Here is a 15,985-nt window from a genome sequence, read left to right as displayed (position 1 = left end):
TGTGTTCTGGAGACTGAAAGCTAGACTGTCTTTTCATTTTGCTGATGTCAGTGAAACTTAGCTGCAAAAGGACTTTACCAGACTATTGTAGCCTTTGGTTTTGGATTTTGATAGCACTTCTTATGTCTTTATTTTTTAAAAAAGAAAGTTATTAAAATTTTAGAACACAGCATTTTAGGGGACAGTTCACATCAATTCATGAAAACATGCATTTTAAGGGGCTGGACTTCATACATCTTGTCTGTGCGTAATAGACTCACATTATTATTCTGTATTTTTCAGAACCTTGAAGTTGTTTTTGAAGTAGTACCATATTTTCAAAATAACTGTGTTAACTATTTTGAATAGAACAGTCTTACAGTATTCTTGCTGATTGATGCTGCTAAATTCATTCAACTACTTAGTTTAGAGGTTGAACCAGTATTTCTTCAGTATACTGCAGTCTGCCCATAGTGGTGTAACTGAAGACCTTTTACAAGTTCTTTGTGATAGCATTAACTGAGACAATACTCCAGGCTGCTTGGATGAAATACATGTACCTAGAAACCATTTAGTAAGCCATAAATTTTCTTCCAGCTTTCATGTTTTCAAAGAATAATCTTCAGTGAATTATGGCCATAAAATATGTGCATCTAAAATGCTTTGTGATAAATGTTACCTTACTTATCTCCTTAATATGTGTGCAAAATTTTCTAAGTCCTACTTAAAACAATTAGTAAAATAAATATTGTGAATTATAACATTAATAACCTATAAAGTGGTTTTGAATTTACTTGCTTTAACAAATGGCTTTAATATATACAGTGTGGAACATACACAGCATATGTACAGTGACCACAATGTGATGCTCTTTTGCAATGTTTAAGCTTGCATTTTAAAACAGTTACTGAATTGTGAGCTGTGCTGCGATATGCCTATTTCATATCTCAGAATTTTCTAGACTAACTGAAATTTCCATAGACTTTAAATTGCTTAGTTATGTTAACAAAATATTTTTATTGATGCTAAAGTTTCCTAAATAAATATTTATGTATTTCTCTTCATGACACAGAATATAAATATATTGGTAAGCTCATCAAAACTGTATCTTTGCAGGTCGTGTGTATGCTGTCTTGTCCAAACGAGAAGGCAGAGTGTTACAGGAGGAGATGAAAGAGGGGACGGATGTGTTTATTATTAAGGCAGTCCTGCCAGTAGCAGAAAGCTTTGGTTTTGCTGATGAAATCAGGAAGAGGACCAGTGGCCTGGCCAGTCCGCAGCTGGTGTTCAGCCACTGGGAGGTAAAAATATCTATTCACTCCATCTGTTTTGGCAATCTATTTCCTGTAGATGTGGCAGACTGGAATAATAAGCGGAAAAGGTTAAGTTTTGGTCAAGACATTTGATTAATTCATTTTTTTAAATGAAGAGGAAAAAAAGTAGCTTTATATTAGTCTTACTTGCTTTTCTAGATATGCTGTTCAGAAATTTATTTATATTGTGTTTAGATGGGATGATTTTTTTATTTCAATAGAAAGTAAGTCCTTCACAAATGAAATTGATTCTTCATAAATGTGTTTTCCTTTATTTTATGTGCTTTTTAAAATGAGTTCTCTGGTAAGCTTATTTGGGGAGTGGAAAAAAAAACCCCACAAAAAGTCCCAACCTACCACTAATAGAAAATGTAACAACAAATCTAATGCATATGAAAGTTAACTTTTTAGGGATTAGCAGATACTTAGGGTTGGGGGGCTTTTTTTGTCCTTATATATTCCAAGTCAACATATATTTTCATACTTCAAGGGAAAGGGAATACATTTCATTCTTTCAAAATTAAGTGATAGTAGGTGGAGGTGTCCTCGAAATCATTCCCTTTGGTCACCTTTGTCACTTAAAGAAATTAAGAGGTGAAAGCGAAGGTGTAAAGAAAACATGCAAGTGGAAAAGCTGATAAGGAGTGTCATCAGCTGAGAGTGCACTGTATTTTGTTCCTGTGATGTGGATAGTAAGTAGATCTTCAAGGAGAAATGCAAAAAGCTGTAAAGTTTTTTGTTTAAATTCCTTGTTCAAGACAAACCTTCACTGTAGGGCTCCTCAGAAGACTCCACTGAAGGAGCTAAAAATGGGTTTAAGGGCCACAGTGAGTGGGTATAAGCTTTTCCCATTAAATTTTTGAAATAACTAAAGTCTAGGTTTTTCTGTTTTGTTTTAAGTCAGGTGTTCCTTTATTTGGTGTTAGAACTATAGAAACTTTTGGAAATGTTTTTTTGTTTGTTTTTATTTCATCTTCTGATTTATTTTGTGACCTCAAATGTCAAGTTTCTGAGTACAAACAACTACAGATTTTTGAGGTCTGTAATACTCCATGCCGTTGCCAACTATGACCAGTTTACCCCTGTTTCTCTCTGAAGTATGTGCTTGTTTTTCATGTGGTGTGGATTCTTCCTCATTTCCTGTAGCTAAATTGTCCTAGTAGGTAGTAACTGTTAAATACTTAACTAGCACTATTTCGTTGTTAGTCATTGTTGTAACTGCCTCAGGAATTTTATGTGGATGCTAATAGAAGAGGATCTCTGCAAACCAGCTGAGTCATGTGCTATCACAAAGTTGACAATCCTTGAAAACAGTACACTTAGAAAAGTACATTATGTCTTCCTTGGCAATGGTACCTTACTGGTGTCAGACAGTGCAGTGGACCAGGGACTTCTCTCTCCTCCCTCAATATTAATACTGATTCATTTAATCTTGTAACTATGTCTGACTTCACAGAGAACCACAGAAGGGAAAAACAGAGCTACGCTGAATGAAAAACAGAAAAAAAAAAAAAAAAAGGCAAACCCCGATAGATGGTTTATGCACAAAAAATAGATAAAACATAAACGCATTATGTATAGGGATCTAGGTGCAAGCCAGGAACAGATTAGGTACCTCAAACCAATGAGTGCTGGCAGTATCGCATATAGTAGTTTTGTCTGATTTGTCTGTTCTCATCTGAAGTCCAGCTGGTGAGGTTTTGTGGCGTAACTGGTATTTTGTCTGAATGGCCCCAATATCAGTGCCCTAAAGGAATATCGGTCAGAGGGATGTTAATTCCAGCTAACCATTGTTTTGTGCCAGTTTCCTTAGGATTTGTAGCTACTGTGCTCTGATACTAAGCAAAAACATAAACCCCTTGCCTCTCTGACCTTCCCTTCTATCCACACACCTTGGCATATATGTTCACTGTCAGATGTTACGAATTTCACATAAGAAAATGTTCACACATAATTATACATATGCATAGGAGAGGGAGATTTGAACAACTGGCAGCATTTTCTAAAATTGACCCTCAGGAGAGTTTATAAGTACAGCTAGTACAGTAAAATGTAGCGTAAGCCAGTCACCTTTCCACCTGGCAAATCTGTCAGTGGGGAGGGTTGGGTTTTTTGTCACATTGAAAGTTCATGCTCACATATTTTTGTCACAAAATAAGCCTTTTAGTAAGCTACTAACAATGTTGGCTCTGTGCAGTGATGGCAGAGGGAGTGCATTCTACTCTCACATCATCATCAGAATTGCTAAATAAATACAATTTTCAGAATCTCTAGTGGTAGTATGACAGAGAATTCAGAAAAAACAGTTTTGTGTCTTAGATCACATGAGAAATATCTAGAGCTTTTATCTGTTTCTTTTTCTCTCAGTAGTCTGCTAAAACACAAAACAAAACCCCCAAATAAATAAAAAACCCTGTCAGGTTTCGTAGAATCATAAATTCATTAAGATTGGAAAAGACCTCAAGGATTATCAAGTCCAACCGTTTCATCAGGTATTAGGCTTGAATTTGACAGTGCTGCGTCACTGATGAATTATGGTGGCACACATACGTACGGGATAAATACCAGCATTTTATTTGAATCCCAATATTTAGTGTATCATTGTTAATATGATGTGACCTCTGTTTATGTCATCTTACACTAATTTTTCCTTAGTGCTCAAGATGGAAAGGGAAGGTGGTAGCTACTTGGTTTTGTTTTGCATTTCCTAAGTTACTGAGTGTATTGTTGCTGCTTTAATTGCGTACTATCCAAATCCATTCTGAATTAATTCTGTTAGTGGTGTTTTTCTCAGTGTGCTTGGCTCATTAGCTGAGTACCTGGCATGTGTATTTCTCTACACAGATTCCTTCTAACTTGTTATTATCCCCATTTCACAAATAGTGAAATATACACTTTTTGGTATTTTTAAACTTCTTAACACTTAATCTCATGGAAATCACATACATAAAGTATGTTTAAAGAAATGAGGTTTGAATTAAATTTTTTTTATTGTTCTTATATTTCATTAGTATGATTTGTAGACCATAAACACAGGAAAGTCAATGATAGAGCCTGCGTTTAAATGGAGCCATTTTGGTCTCTGTGGAAATGAAATTACCATTTTTTTTCTCCAGTTAATGAATGTGTTTTGTATATTCAGATTACTCCAGCCCCAGGGAATGGAGCAATACATGTATCAAAGACTATCTTGTCAGATACTCCTTTTTTATTAATTTCTTCTGTTATGCTTATACAATTTATTCCTGCCTGTAGAAGATGACATCAAGTAGCCATTAGTGGGATAGTCAAGTATTTTCCTTTGTGCCTGGGCAAATGTTAAGTGTATTGAGTTTACTTGGACATATTTTCTTAGATTTAATAATAAACTTTCTTCTGAATTCTTAGTTTAAAATATAAAACTTTGGGGTAATTATGAACCCCTTGTATTCTTTTTTATACTTGAATTAATAATGCACCTTCAATTAGTGTATGTTTTTGGCTGAGCGTGTTTCCTTTGTTCTCTCTTGATTCTTTGCAGTTATGTCTTGCACTCAGTTATGTCATTTTATCTTAATCATATAAGGGCCTTTGAACACAAAGGTATTTGTGATTGCACAATACTTAGAATAATGGAACTCTAATCCCATTTGGGAAATCTGTGTTATAGTGAAAAAATAATGCATGTGGCTCAACTCCGATGCTGATTGAATTCTCAGCAAGTGTGGAAACTGGCGAACACGTCCACTTGTACAGTTGTGACATGTGTATTCCTATTAACTTGCACCTTTTAAATTGCATTATGATTGGCTATTAGACAGATTTTTATTCTTGGGGGGCATTATGGGGGAATTTTAATTCTTTCCTTCATTTTACAACTCAGAAGGTGGGGACTTAATATAGAAGTTGCTGGATTAGTTTGTTGGGTCTGCATTAAACAGGAAGCAGAGTATGGGAAAGATTCTAGGAATCTGTGAATCTCTTCTAGGTTTGAACTGTAACTTTACATACATCATTATGCCAGTGACACTTAGGCATGTAAATGAATTCTAGGAGTAACCTGGAACCTTTCAAATATGAAAAGCTCGTTGTGTTGGCCAGGACATCTGAAGCTTATTAAAATAGTAAATAAAAGTGATGGTGGTGTGGCTTTAATTTTCCCTCTCGATACATGTTTCTTAAGTAATAGGAAAAAATGCATCAGTAGAGCCACATGTCTCCTCTTTTCTCTCCAGTTCCCAAATTCCCGTTTGTAGCTACTGGCTGAAGTCAAAGCTAAAGGCTCAGCTCTCTCTGATTGAGACACAAACAAGGATGTGTGCTTGAGCCAAAATAAACTTGTATGAGTTTATTTTATAACTAAATGTGTAAATGTTCATTATGACAATATTTGTTAGGAGTTCTCATCTCTGACTTGAGGCATTTTAAGGCCTTTGCTGTCCCCTTTATATATTGTGAATGGGATCTCTGAATTGTGAAATACTTTTGGATGCTTGTTTTACTTTGTAGGGACTCTACACTTCTAATACATCTCTGTAGGTTAAACATCTAAAGTTTGACTACAAGTTATTCTGTATCCCCTTAAATCCCCTGTCTCTGAAAGAAGATTAAAAGTTATGAATCTGATACTTTTCTGGATTTTTGAACCTTTTGCGAGATGGCTATGGTTACGAAATAACTGAACTTCTTTGTTGGGTTTATAACTCTTGCTTGCTCTTTATTTTTTAATATTGTGTTTTTGCAAAAGCTTATAATTTACAATCAAGCTGTTGCGAGAAAATACTTCTAAGGAATACAGAGAGAAATAAAATTGGAGATTTTTTTAAAGTTAATTATGAAGAGAGTAATCTGTTTTCATGCTTTCTTTTAAATGCCTGCATAAAAGTATATATAATAATCTTGAGAAGAAGATGTATTGTGTTTATTTGTTTGATGCATAAATTGATCTGTAGCCATGCAAAGTGGCAGTGTTCTGTAAAGCCAAGATATAACTACAAGGTAGTCAAGCAATTGGTAAAAAGAGAGGCTGAAAATTAGTTGTTGGTTTTTTTTTTTTTTTTTTTCTTTCAGGATGTGGTATAGAGATGAGCGATTTATAAAATAGGCAAGCTGGTACGCAAAGTATTTGGTACAATGTGGAAGTTTGTGCTTTAACAAAATAACTGTGATTTGTTTTTATTTATGTGTAGGTGCTTCTGTAAAATTCTTTAGCATATTGTAGCTATTTCTCCTCCCGCTCTCTGCTGCTTAATCCTCATCCCCAGCATGATGTTTTGTGGAAGTGTTTCAGGTGCTCAGCATTTCTCACAGTCACTCCGTACTCCTAAACAGGAAAGGAGGTGATATCTGCTTTCCATTGTGATGGAATGGGTGCAGCAAAGTGGAGATGCTGAACCTACAGACAGAATATTCTCATCCTTTCTGAATAGGAAGCATTTGGGGCCTGTAGAGGCTTACAGGTATACAGATACCTGTTATGAAACCAGTAAGTCTCCATAGTTGGTTAAACAACAACCAAGAAAAGAGACAGACTTGTAGAATCTTTCGTTGAGATTTTAAATTGTGGTTTCTGTCAAGGACAGGCTGAGATCCTGGCTGCTTTGAAAGCACAAGGGCAAAACTAGTAATGAGTTTTTACCTGTTCTTCAGTTGTGTGCTGCTGAGCGAAAGTATTTCCCCACTGCAGTACAGAAATCACTTGAAAAGTGGTATTGAAACTGCTCTGCATTACAGGTTGTGGCAGCTCCTAGTCATAGGCTAGCATCGCTGCTCTGTAACTGGGGCTGATGGGAAGCAGCTGTTCCTGTGGAGCTTTTGAAGTGGCCAAATGTCATCTTGCGGCACTGCTCTAGGATCTATATTTCCTTTCATATGGAAGTAAGGAATGACTTGGAAAAGCTACCTGTCTGTACAGGCACTAACATGGTATGTGTGTTAGGTGGTGGTGTGCTGCCACACTGCCAGCGCTGCTTTCCTGACTCTGTAACTGTTTGGGTTAAATACAGGAGTTGGCCAGTCACTTGGGTACCTCTGCTTTACTCTGTCTCTGAGACTCAAGGAAGGGCTTACTTACTGAGATAACAGCTCTTTCTGGATCTGAGGTCACAGGAGGAATGTAGTTAAGAAATTAGCCTCTATCACTTTTCATACTGCCCCTGCTCCACATCCCAAAAATGTATGAGGGACTGTTTAGAGGCAACCCCAGTCCACCTGACCTCAGTCTTACTGGGTGTCCTGCCTGGTGTTCTCTGTTCTGGAAGCACACTGCCAGTACACAAGTGGCATTGCACCATTAAGTTATGCTCAGTGCAGAAGCGCTTTTATAGCATACTACTGAAAACCCAGTAGATAAGTTTTTCAAGGTCACATTTCACATAAGCCTCTGCAAAGTTCTGTCATCTTACCTGAAAGGTAGAGGTAATTTCTATTTGACAGCGTTGCTTCAGACATCTAAGACATGCATATCAGCTGTACCCTTTTAGTTGCACAGTCTGTGTCATTACTAAGTGATGGACACCATTTGAACTGTGAATGTTCTTGAAGTATCTTTCAAGCATCAATTTTTCTAAGGTAGAAAGGATTCTGATACACTGAAGCCTGTATCATCTTTGAAATTGTGCATAATAGTTCTTTTGAATTTTTTTTTTTTAAAAACAGCTGCTGGCATAATGTTTTTCCTGGTTTGCTAAGGGCTGCCTGTGGTAGTAACCAGTCACACTGAATTTAGTGGTTCTTGGGATTTCTTATTAAGCAGTTCACAAAGGCCATAATTTTGCTTGTTGGTCTTAAAATCTTCATTGGACAGTGTAAGACTGCTCTTTCTATTCATGGTCCAACTAAAGCATTTTCCACACTGATTGTATTTGTCTCAAAATAATTTTTCTGTCCTCATCAGGCAGTAAGGACCAGTAGGGGAAATGCTACCAGGAACATGGCTGTGTTCCCAGATCTGTCTGACCTTTTGGATGAACTAGGCAGATCCCTTCTGTTTGCTTTTGATGCTGCTCTCAACCTTGTTTTGTATAATTAGGATGCCTTAGGCAGAGACTGTTTCATACCATCATTTTGTGAAATACACTAGACAATGGGACCCAGATCAGCCATCTGGGTGCCACTAAAATGCAAATAATAAATCATCCTCAAATTAAGGCTTAAAATTCCACGTCCTCTTGAATTGGAAGTGATCTGTTCTAACTCAAATCTTATTGAAAAGTTTGATTAGCTTACATAATCATTTGCAGAATTTACTATACACTGTATTGTCTTTCAGTATTAACACAGTACACTCATAGTATTTGTATTTTTATGGATTAGTTATTACAGGTATTCAGATCATGTCTCTGATCAAGATACAAGCACTTATTGTTTGAATAATTAATGTGTAGGTTGTTAGGCTGAAAGAAAATGACAGCTGTTTTGCCTATGCTACTCCGCATGCTGTTACTAAACAAGTCTTATGAGACTTGATTTTTTGGGGGGGTGTTGGTTTGAATAGTTGTGATATTTAATGAAACATCTTGCTTTAGAATGATTTTTTTTTTCTCAAGAATGCCCTTGCACTTAAAGTATTTGAAGTAATCTCTTCATGTTTTTTGAAATACCTAATCCCAGCTGACTTCAGTATAAACACTGTTTTATTTATACTTAAACTGGGCTCACAGTTCTGCAGCGAGCCATGGAACAAGCTCTTCAGCATGTATTTGATTTATTTTTTCTTTTAAGCGTAACGGAATTCTAGAGATTTGCTTATAATCATACATAAACAAATTATATCACCCAAGACTTTTATAAAGTAGATCAATGAAGATATTGTTAAACAATACTATTAAGGACCATTTCCATCACTTAAGAATTGGATTTGCGATAACAGATTTAGGCATTGTATCAACTGCTATGCACTAATTAATTTTACTGTATTGCGTTTTATATAGTGGCATTTAGAGAAAACACTTGTTCTCTAATGGAGTAAATGTTAGTCCACTGATCCACTACACAAATCTTGGTTTGTAATTCACAGTTTAAAAGCAATTGTTTTCAGAAGAGCCTTGTGGATGTAGTGTGGAAATACTTGGTTGTGTTAACTAGGAAGCAGTACCTGTCTCGCTGCTTTGCGGTGCACGCTTTGGAGGAGTAATGGTGTGTTCATTCTGGGTTGTTTGCAGTTAGAGCTGCTGTTGTCCCCATCTGATTATTCTGGTTTTGTATATTAAATAAGCCTAAGCAAGTGCCTAGTTTATGGTTATAAAGAAAAATTCTCAAGTCCAAGCAAAAGTTCCTGGAGCAAAGATATGCTATATTGTCTGGTTGTCTGGTCACACACAGCATGGTGGCATTGTAAAATATACTTGACCATACTGCTAACAATAGCATCACACCATTGGTTTTACAGTGGGTTTCCCCTACTGGTGGTTACTCTTAACATCGTTTGGCTATTATACCTGGGGTGTAAACAGTTTGTCTGTGATAATTTGCTTGTCACCCTGCTCGATGGTTCCCAGACACACATGGCACACAGGCAGAATGAGGGAAAGGCAGAGTAAAGACCTTTGATAGACGATTAACTGAATTGCATGAGTCATTTAAAGATTTTCAGCTGTGAACGGCATGGTATTTTGAATTTCCAGTTCTGTTTCAATTAAAGTTTTTGTTTAGGAGTGTAACTTTTTTGGAAAAGCACTGTTAAGATGCTATCACACTACTGTTTTAAAAATGAGTCTTAGGCTATATATTTTTGTTTTGTACAGAAAAATAGTGTTTGGAAACATTTACATAACTTTAAATGAAAAGTGACATGAACATAGAATAAATAACGTTTTGGGGTGTCTTTTCTGCTTGGATCCTGTAGATCTTCCAGGATCCCACAGTAAATGCTCTCTGTTACATGGCTACATCATATTGCAGAAGTATTGGTCCACTTAGAATCTAATTAATCATTTAGGACTCTATCTGAACAAAAACTGAGTTTCTGTCACAGATTCCAGAGTCATGCCTATGTGGTTCCCATGAATACAAACAATAGCTCAGGGGCTAAAAAGCTTCTCAGCTCTGATTTCAGGAAACCCAGACCCACCATTCTGACAGCTACCATTGTAAGCAAATTGATGACAAAGCTTTTGGAGCATTATACAGAAACAGGTTTTTTTTTCCTTCTGCTTGCTTGAACTGTGTTCACGGAGTATGGGGATGCCACCTGCTAATATGCATCTGCTTTGATCCACTGATATGATGTGAATGGAAGAGGAACAGTCTTATCTATGCTCTCATCTTCACTTGCAGAATCAGAACTTGTAAAAAATAAAACTACTTTTTTTTTTTTTTTTTTTTGTATCGCTGTGTCAATAACACCTCAGTGTAGTTACATTAGGATTACATTAACACAGCTATTTACCAACTTCTTCAAGGACATGCGCAGCTGATGCCCCAAGTTCCAGCTGACTCAGTAGATCTGGCTTCCTCTTTCTCCTTACTTGCTGTGGTGTGGTAATACAAATGGTGTGTTCTAATTAACCTCTTTTGCAGTGTGTTTGCACCATTCAGATAGGCATAATCCTCTAACAGAAATTTTCAAATGCCACTGTAAGTTGCATTAGAAGCAGTACGTTGTGCCTGAATTATTTATACGGGTTGAGAAGCAAAGCTAGTTCCTGTGGGTACTGAGCTAGCTTTTGAAACCTAATTTATGTCTCTTTACAGTGCTGCTCCGCATCATGTAGCAGTAGAAGTTTCACTCAGGATTCTGTAGCCCCGTGCTGCAGTAAGTTTGCAGGTTTATCCCTGCTGGCTACTAAATACTAAATAGTGCATACGTGTGAGCCTCCTGTTATGTCGGCTTTCCTGAGGGCTCGAGATACCTGTTGAAGCATAAAGAATTATCATCCGTGGAAGAAGTATCCAGAGCAAAACTTCAGTTAACATTAGTAGAACAAGTCTTTCATAGTAGAACAAGTCTTTCATAAATTATTGAAAGAGTCAGTCTGTCAAACCTGGGGATTTTCTTAAGCATCTGTCACTACACTATCTTCATATTTACAGGTAGATTAGATCTGTAAATTCAGTTTTGTATACTTTTGGACTCCTCTGTTGTATTCATTATTGAAGAACCACTGTTTCACTGTTTCTGGGTATAACTTCTGGGTGTTAGATTTCTTGCTAATGTTAAAAAAAACCTTAAAGTTAACAGCCTTTTAAGTTGTCATAGTTTGTAGCTGTATAATCCCCCTCAGCAGTACAGTCTGGAGCAAATCCATTGAGCATGAATCACCTTTTCTTATTCATATGTTCTTGGACTACGAATTTTTTGTGTGTTCAGCTCTTTAGGCAGATCATGAATGGGGAAGTCCCTGGTGTTTTTCCATCATTAAGATGTTCAGTATGAATGTCACTACAACTTCATCAAGTCAACATGCAATTTTTGCTCAAAAGGTGGAAAAACCCCAGTAGTTTTCACAGCCCCTTTTCTTTATTTATAGTGCATAAAATAATGTCAAAACTTTCAAGCTCTCTAAGAAGGGGGACCATTCTTTTTTTTTAATTGATGTAAGCTGTCAAGAATCACCTTTAAGTTTCTAGGCATTGGTTATAAGGACCTGTACAAGACATCAGAATGAATATGACTCGGGTAGATTCTTCTATGGTTAGACAGTCCTTTTATGTTAAAAATAAATGTAGAAATATTTGGAAAGATAAAGTTCATACTGTTTATTTCTGAGCTCTATCTGCTTTTGGTTTTCAGCCAGACAACCGTATGTGTAGTCATTTCCCACCTAACTAACTGAGATTGGATGTCACTTTCAGTACGAGTGATATTGCACTTAAATTACCAGGACTATGCATATACTTCACTATAACAAAGTAGAACTATTTTTGTTGGTTGAGGGACCTAACATAGTGTTTTGCAGGATTGAAGCTACAGTGTTGCTTAATACAAAATAGCCATCTTCTGCCATAGTCATTTTCCTAAGTCCCCATAAAGTGTAATTTGTTTGATTGTGTTAGGTGTTATTTTACATGGGGTACTAAATTAGGACTTTACAATTGTTGATGTTTCTGGGGAAAATTGTCCATCTTAAGCCATTATTTTTAAATTCCTGTTCCTGATAGTTTGTGTAACTTAAGCTTTAAGAAATTTTGCTTGGTTTGAAATATAATATGGCAATGAAAAGTAGTTGTCAGAAGAAAAAGGTTATAGTACTAGAAAAGGTTTATAACACTGAGCTAAAATTGGTAGTTTAGGGAAGTTTGTTCCATCCTTGTCAGTTCTTAATGTTGATGCTCATATTATATATTTCCAAAATTATTATAGAGTGTTGTCCTTGATTATTGTCATAACTATCACAGTTCTTACAGTAACTAATACTTGTCTGCACTCCTTTTTCTGTGAGGATTTTGTTTAAGAAATGGATACAGTATTACCTTTGGGGTTTTTTTTTTAGTAAAAATATATTACCTGTAACTGCATCTTGTGAGGAAATACAATCATGTAAGTGAAATAAGTGTTTTTGAAGTTCACAACAGAATCTGAGTAACATAATGTGGTCAGATTTATCCCTTCCTAATGCTCATGTTTAGCATTCTTGGAAGGTGAGCTTGGTATTTTTGACTAAGTTCCTTAATGCTCATTAATTACAGTCTTTTTAGTGTATTTTGTAGTTAATTGTGGGGAAGGAAAGTTAAATCTGGGGACTATAACCCTATGCAGTTTTGGTTGGTCACCCAGACATCAGTTCACTAGGGGGCATTTCCCAGATTTGATTACACATACATGTTATATGACCTTAAGACTTGATGATCACTGTTAATGACTTAGTGATTTCTGGTTCCTGCAAGAGTTTAACGTATGAGTAGAACTGAGATGGATTCCTAGGAGCTTGAAATTGAAAAGGGGGTCCTCCTTTTTCTTTAGATCTTAAAACATTTACTTGGAACCTAAAACTTCTTGAAGTAGTATGAGAGTCACTAACAGTAACGGAATAAATTGTTGTCTTTGGCTAGCTAGTTAAGCATAAAGCCTAGAATTTGTGTGAAATCACATAGTCCAAAGGTAGACAGTAAATATCTCTTCAGACTTTCCTGCAGAATTAAAAATGTCGTAGCTTTGCTGTGCAGGATGAAATGAGGAGAGCTTTAACAACTTTATAAGGTAACTATATCTTTGGCATGCTTTCTATGGTAGTTTGAGAAGTGTGGGGTATATAGGATGAACTGTTATCCTCTAATAATGTTAGATCTGAAATCTCATCTAGAGGAGGGCCCCTGAGATATTAAGCTGCAAGAACAGCTCTACTAAATGTTATCACCAGAAACAATGATTTTTTTTAAATCATCTGTCCAACTCATAGGGATTGAAGAACACAGGGCACAGAAAGAAGTAGAAACCTTCAGTTCTTATAAATTCTGATAAAATCATAGATAATATTCTAAATCAGGAATTCTTCTTGAAAACTGAGAATTTTCTGAACATTATTTGGTACTGTTTGCTAACTGGTAATTGAATTTGCTTTAAAAAAATTGTATGCAGATAAATGCAACTGAATTTGAAAAGCTATTGTGGGCTTCATTTGGCAAATGCTACATAGTATATCTTAACTCTTGTTTTCTGCTTAAATAGTTAATTGCAGGCTTTCCAGAAAACTCCATCTGCTCTACTTTCATATTGCTCTACTTCAGAGATTGATTACCTGAAATGTACTAATAAAACTTTGTACTACTTTTTTTTCTTTTTTCTTTTTATAGATCATTTCAAGTGACCCATTCTGGGTACCAACCACTGAGGAAGAATATTTGCACTTTGGGGAAAAGGCAGACTCGGAGAACCAGGCCCGCAAGTACATGAATGCAGTAAGAAAGCGAAAGGGACTTTATGTAGAAGAAAAAATTGTGGAGCACGCTGAAAAGCAAAGAACACTCAGTAGAAATAAGTAGCTGTGTCTCCTTCCTTTTTCTCCTGGCACAGCCAAGTGCGGGTGGATTATTTTCTATGCAGCAGATTCAAAATTTAATTGGAACTTTGTTCTTTGACACCACTTTTCTTACATGCTATAATGTCTGTGGCTTATGTTTTAATAAACTTAAGCCTTTCCAACTTTTATACAGAGAAAATAGTTTATTTATTTAAATAAAATATAGGCATATTCATTGCAATTGGTCTCAATTTTTAAAACACTGCCCTTTAGAACTCTCTGTCACAGGATTTGGAACTCCTAATTTAATCTGTTTCTTTCTGATTTATAAGATGTAATTACAGTTAGAGCTGGTTAGCTAGTTTGTTGCAAATAAACTATGCACTGAATTTAGTTCCTTAATGTGTTTGACTTTGTTTTTTAAATTGATTTTAATTTCTGTAATATTTTTGTTACTCATCAGTACTTTCTATAGTCACCTACATACAAATAGTTGTCAGCCTATTAGGAGTTTCTAAACAATTGATTTTACTCTGTTCCTCATGTAATGTATCTTGCCTAAGTCAGAGGGCAAAAATACCACGTGTGGAAGACTAAGCACTGCAAACCAAGCAAGAATTGTCTTTTTTCCCCTCCTTAGAACACATCTTATTAAAAAGTTCATATGATTATCCTAAGCTGGGAGCAGCTGTCTCTGAACTAGGCACACAGCTACCTCTGCCAATCATATGTGTTTGCAAACTCTTGCAGAAATTTCTACCCATTCAGCCTGTTGTCATGAATTCAGTGAAGGAAAACACTTGCAAAAATATACAAAATGTCTTGCCGTTTGCAGGTGTTTAGGATGCAGAAGGCTCCAAAATGATTCAGACCAAGACTAACAGAAAAAAAAGTCCTCACAGGGTGTAAGTTTTAGTTAAGAAAAATGGAAACCTTGGATAGAAGAGAAACATGATGTATGAATTATCTTCTCATTTGGCTGCTTAGTTTTGTAAAAGGAAAGGACAAGAATTCTAGAAGGTTAAGACTGAATAGATAGATGTCCTTGATTTTTCTAATATTTACTTAAATGAATGGGAAATAAGTCATTCAGTCTTGTGCCAGCTGACTTTCTGCTACCTCTTGTCTTTGCTAATTGCAGAGAGTTCTGTTTCAAATAACCATACAAACAGCTTGTCTTTTTTTTTCCAGGATATAATAATTTCTTTAAGTTGTGATTGCCTTGTACTCCCTTAGCACCTACTTGGTCTTTCTGCATAAATATTCTGTGTGTGTCAATTACTGCAGCAGGCAGAAGTTACTCATATCAGTTTTGCTTCTTATGGGAAAGAAAACTGTTGCTTGTTTCACAAGTAGAATACTTAACTTTTATTTTAAATAGCAGCCTTTTCTTTTCCAGCTTGTTTGCTTTCATTATGGAAATGTTTCCTTTTAAGATTGTATTTATGAATTATTCAATATTTGCCTTCCTTAGAAGGTTGTTCCATAAATGGCTGTTGTTTTGCAAGAGGTGTCTGAAGAGCAGCCCTATTAGAGCTTGAACAAACATAGAGTTTGGGCACTGCCAGCTGGTGTAGCCATGGAAGGCAGGGGAACTTACTGCAGCATGCAAAGAACAGTCAAGACGTAAATGTTTGTAATGAGATCTTGGCTAATGCAGCTACCCTGCTAGCTGAATGCAAGATAGAGTTAGGGATGTCTGGCCTGCAGTCACAAAGGTGTTTGAATAGGTGACATAGAGAGGGACAGAGATGACTGTGTAATTGTTAACGGTATCTACTATACTTGAGTAAGCAGAAGGAGCATTAAGGTAAG

General features: G+C 36.1%; 1 protein-coding gene across 2 annotated transcripts in view; it reads left to right on the top strand.

The window, feature by feature from the left end:
• EFTUD1 (elongation factor Tu GTP binding domain containing 1) overlaps window positions 1-14,563 on the top strand; it is a 71,987-nt gene extending 57,424 nt beyond the window's left edge. The window contains exons 18-19 of one of the 2 annotated variants that reach the window (XM_010084366.1): window positions 1,096-1,280; window positions 14,004-14,563. In XM_010084366.1, coding sequence (XP_010082668.1) covers window positions 1,096-1,280; window positions 14,004-14,192 — 374 coding nt within the window. In that variant the 3' untranslated portion in view covers window positions 14,193-14,563. The remainder of the gene's footprint in view (window positions 1-1,095; window positions 1,281-14,003) is intronic. The other variant, XM_010084367.1, reaches the window with a different exon arrangement.
• Window positions 14,564-15,985: the final 1,422 nt, after the last annotated feature.

This window comes from Pterocles gutturalis, unplaced genomic scaffold, assembly GCF_000699245.1.
Source record: "Pterocles gutturalis isolate BGI_N339 unplaced genomic scaffold, ASM69924v1 scaffold44560, whole genome shotgun sequence".
Lineage (NCBI taxonomy): Eukaryota > Metazoa > Chordata > Aves > Pterocliformes > Pteroclidae > Pterocles > Pterocles gutturalis.
Note: the sequence above shows the minus strand (reverse complement) of the source record. Positions and strands in the feature narration are given on the sequence as shown.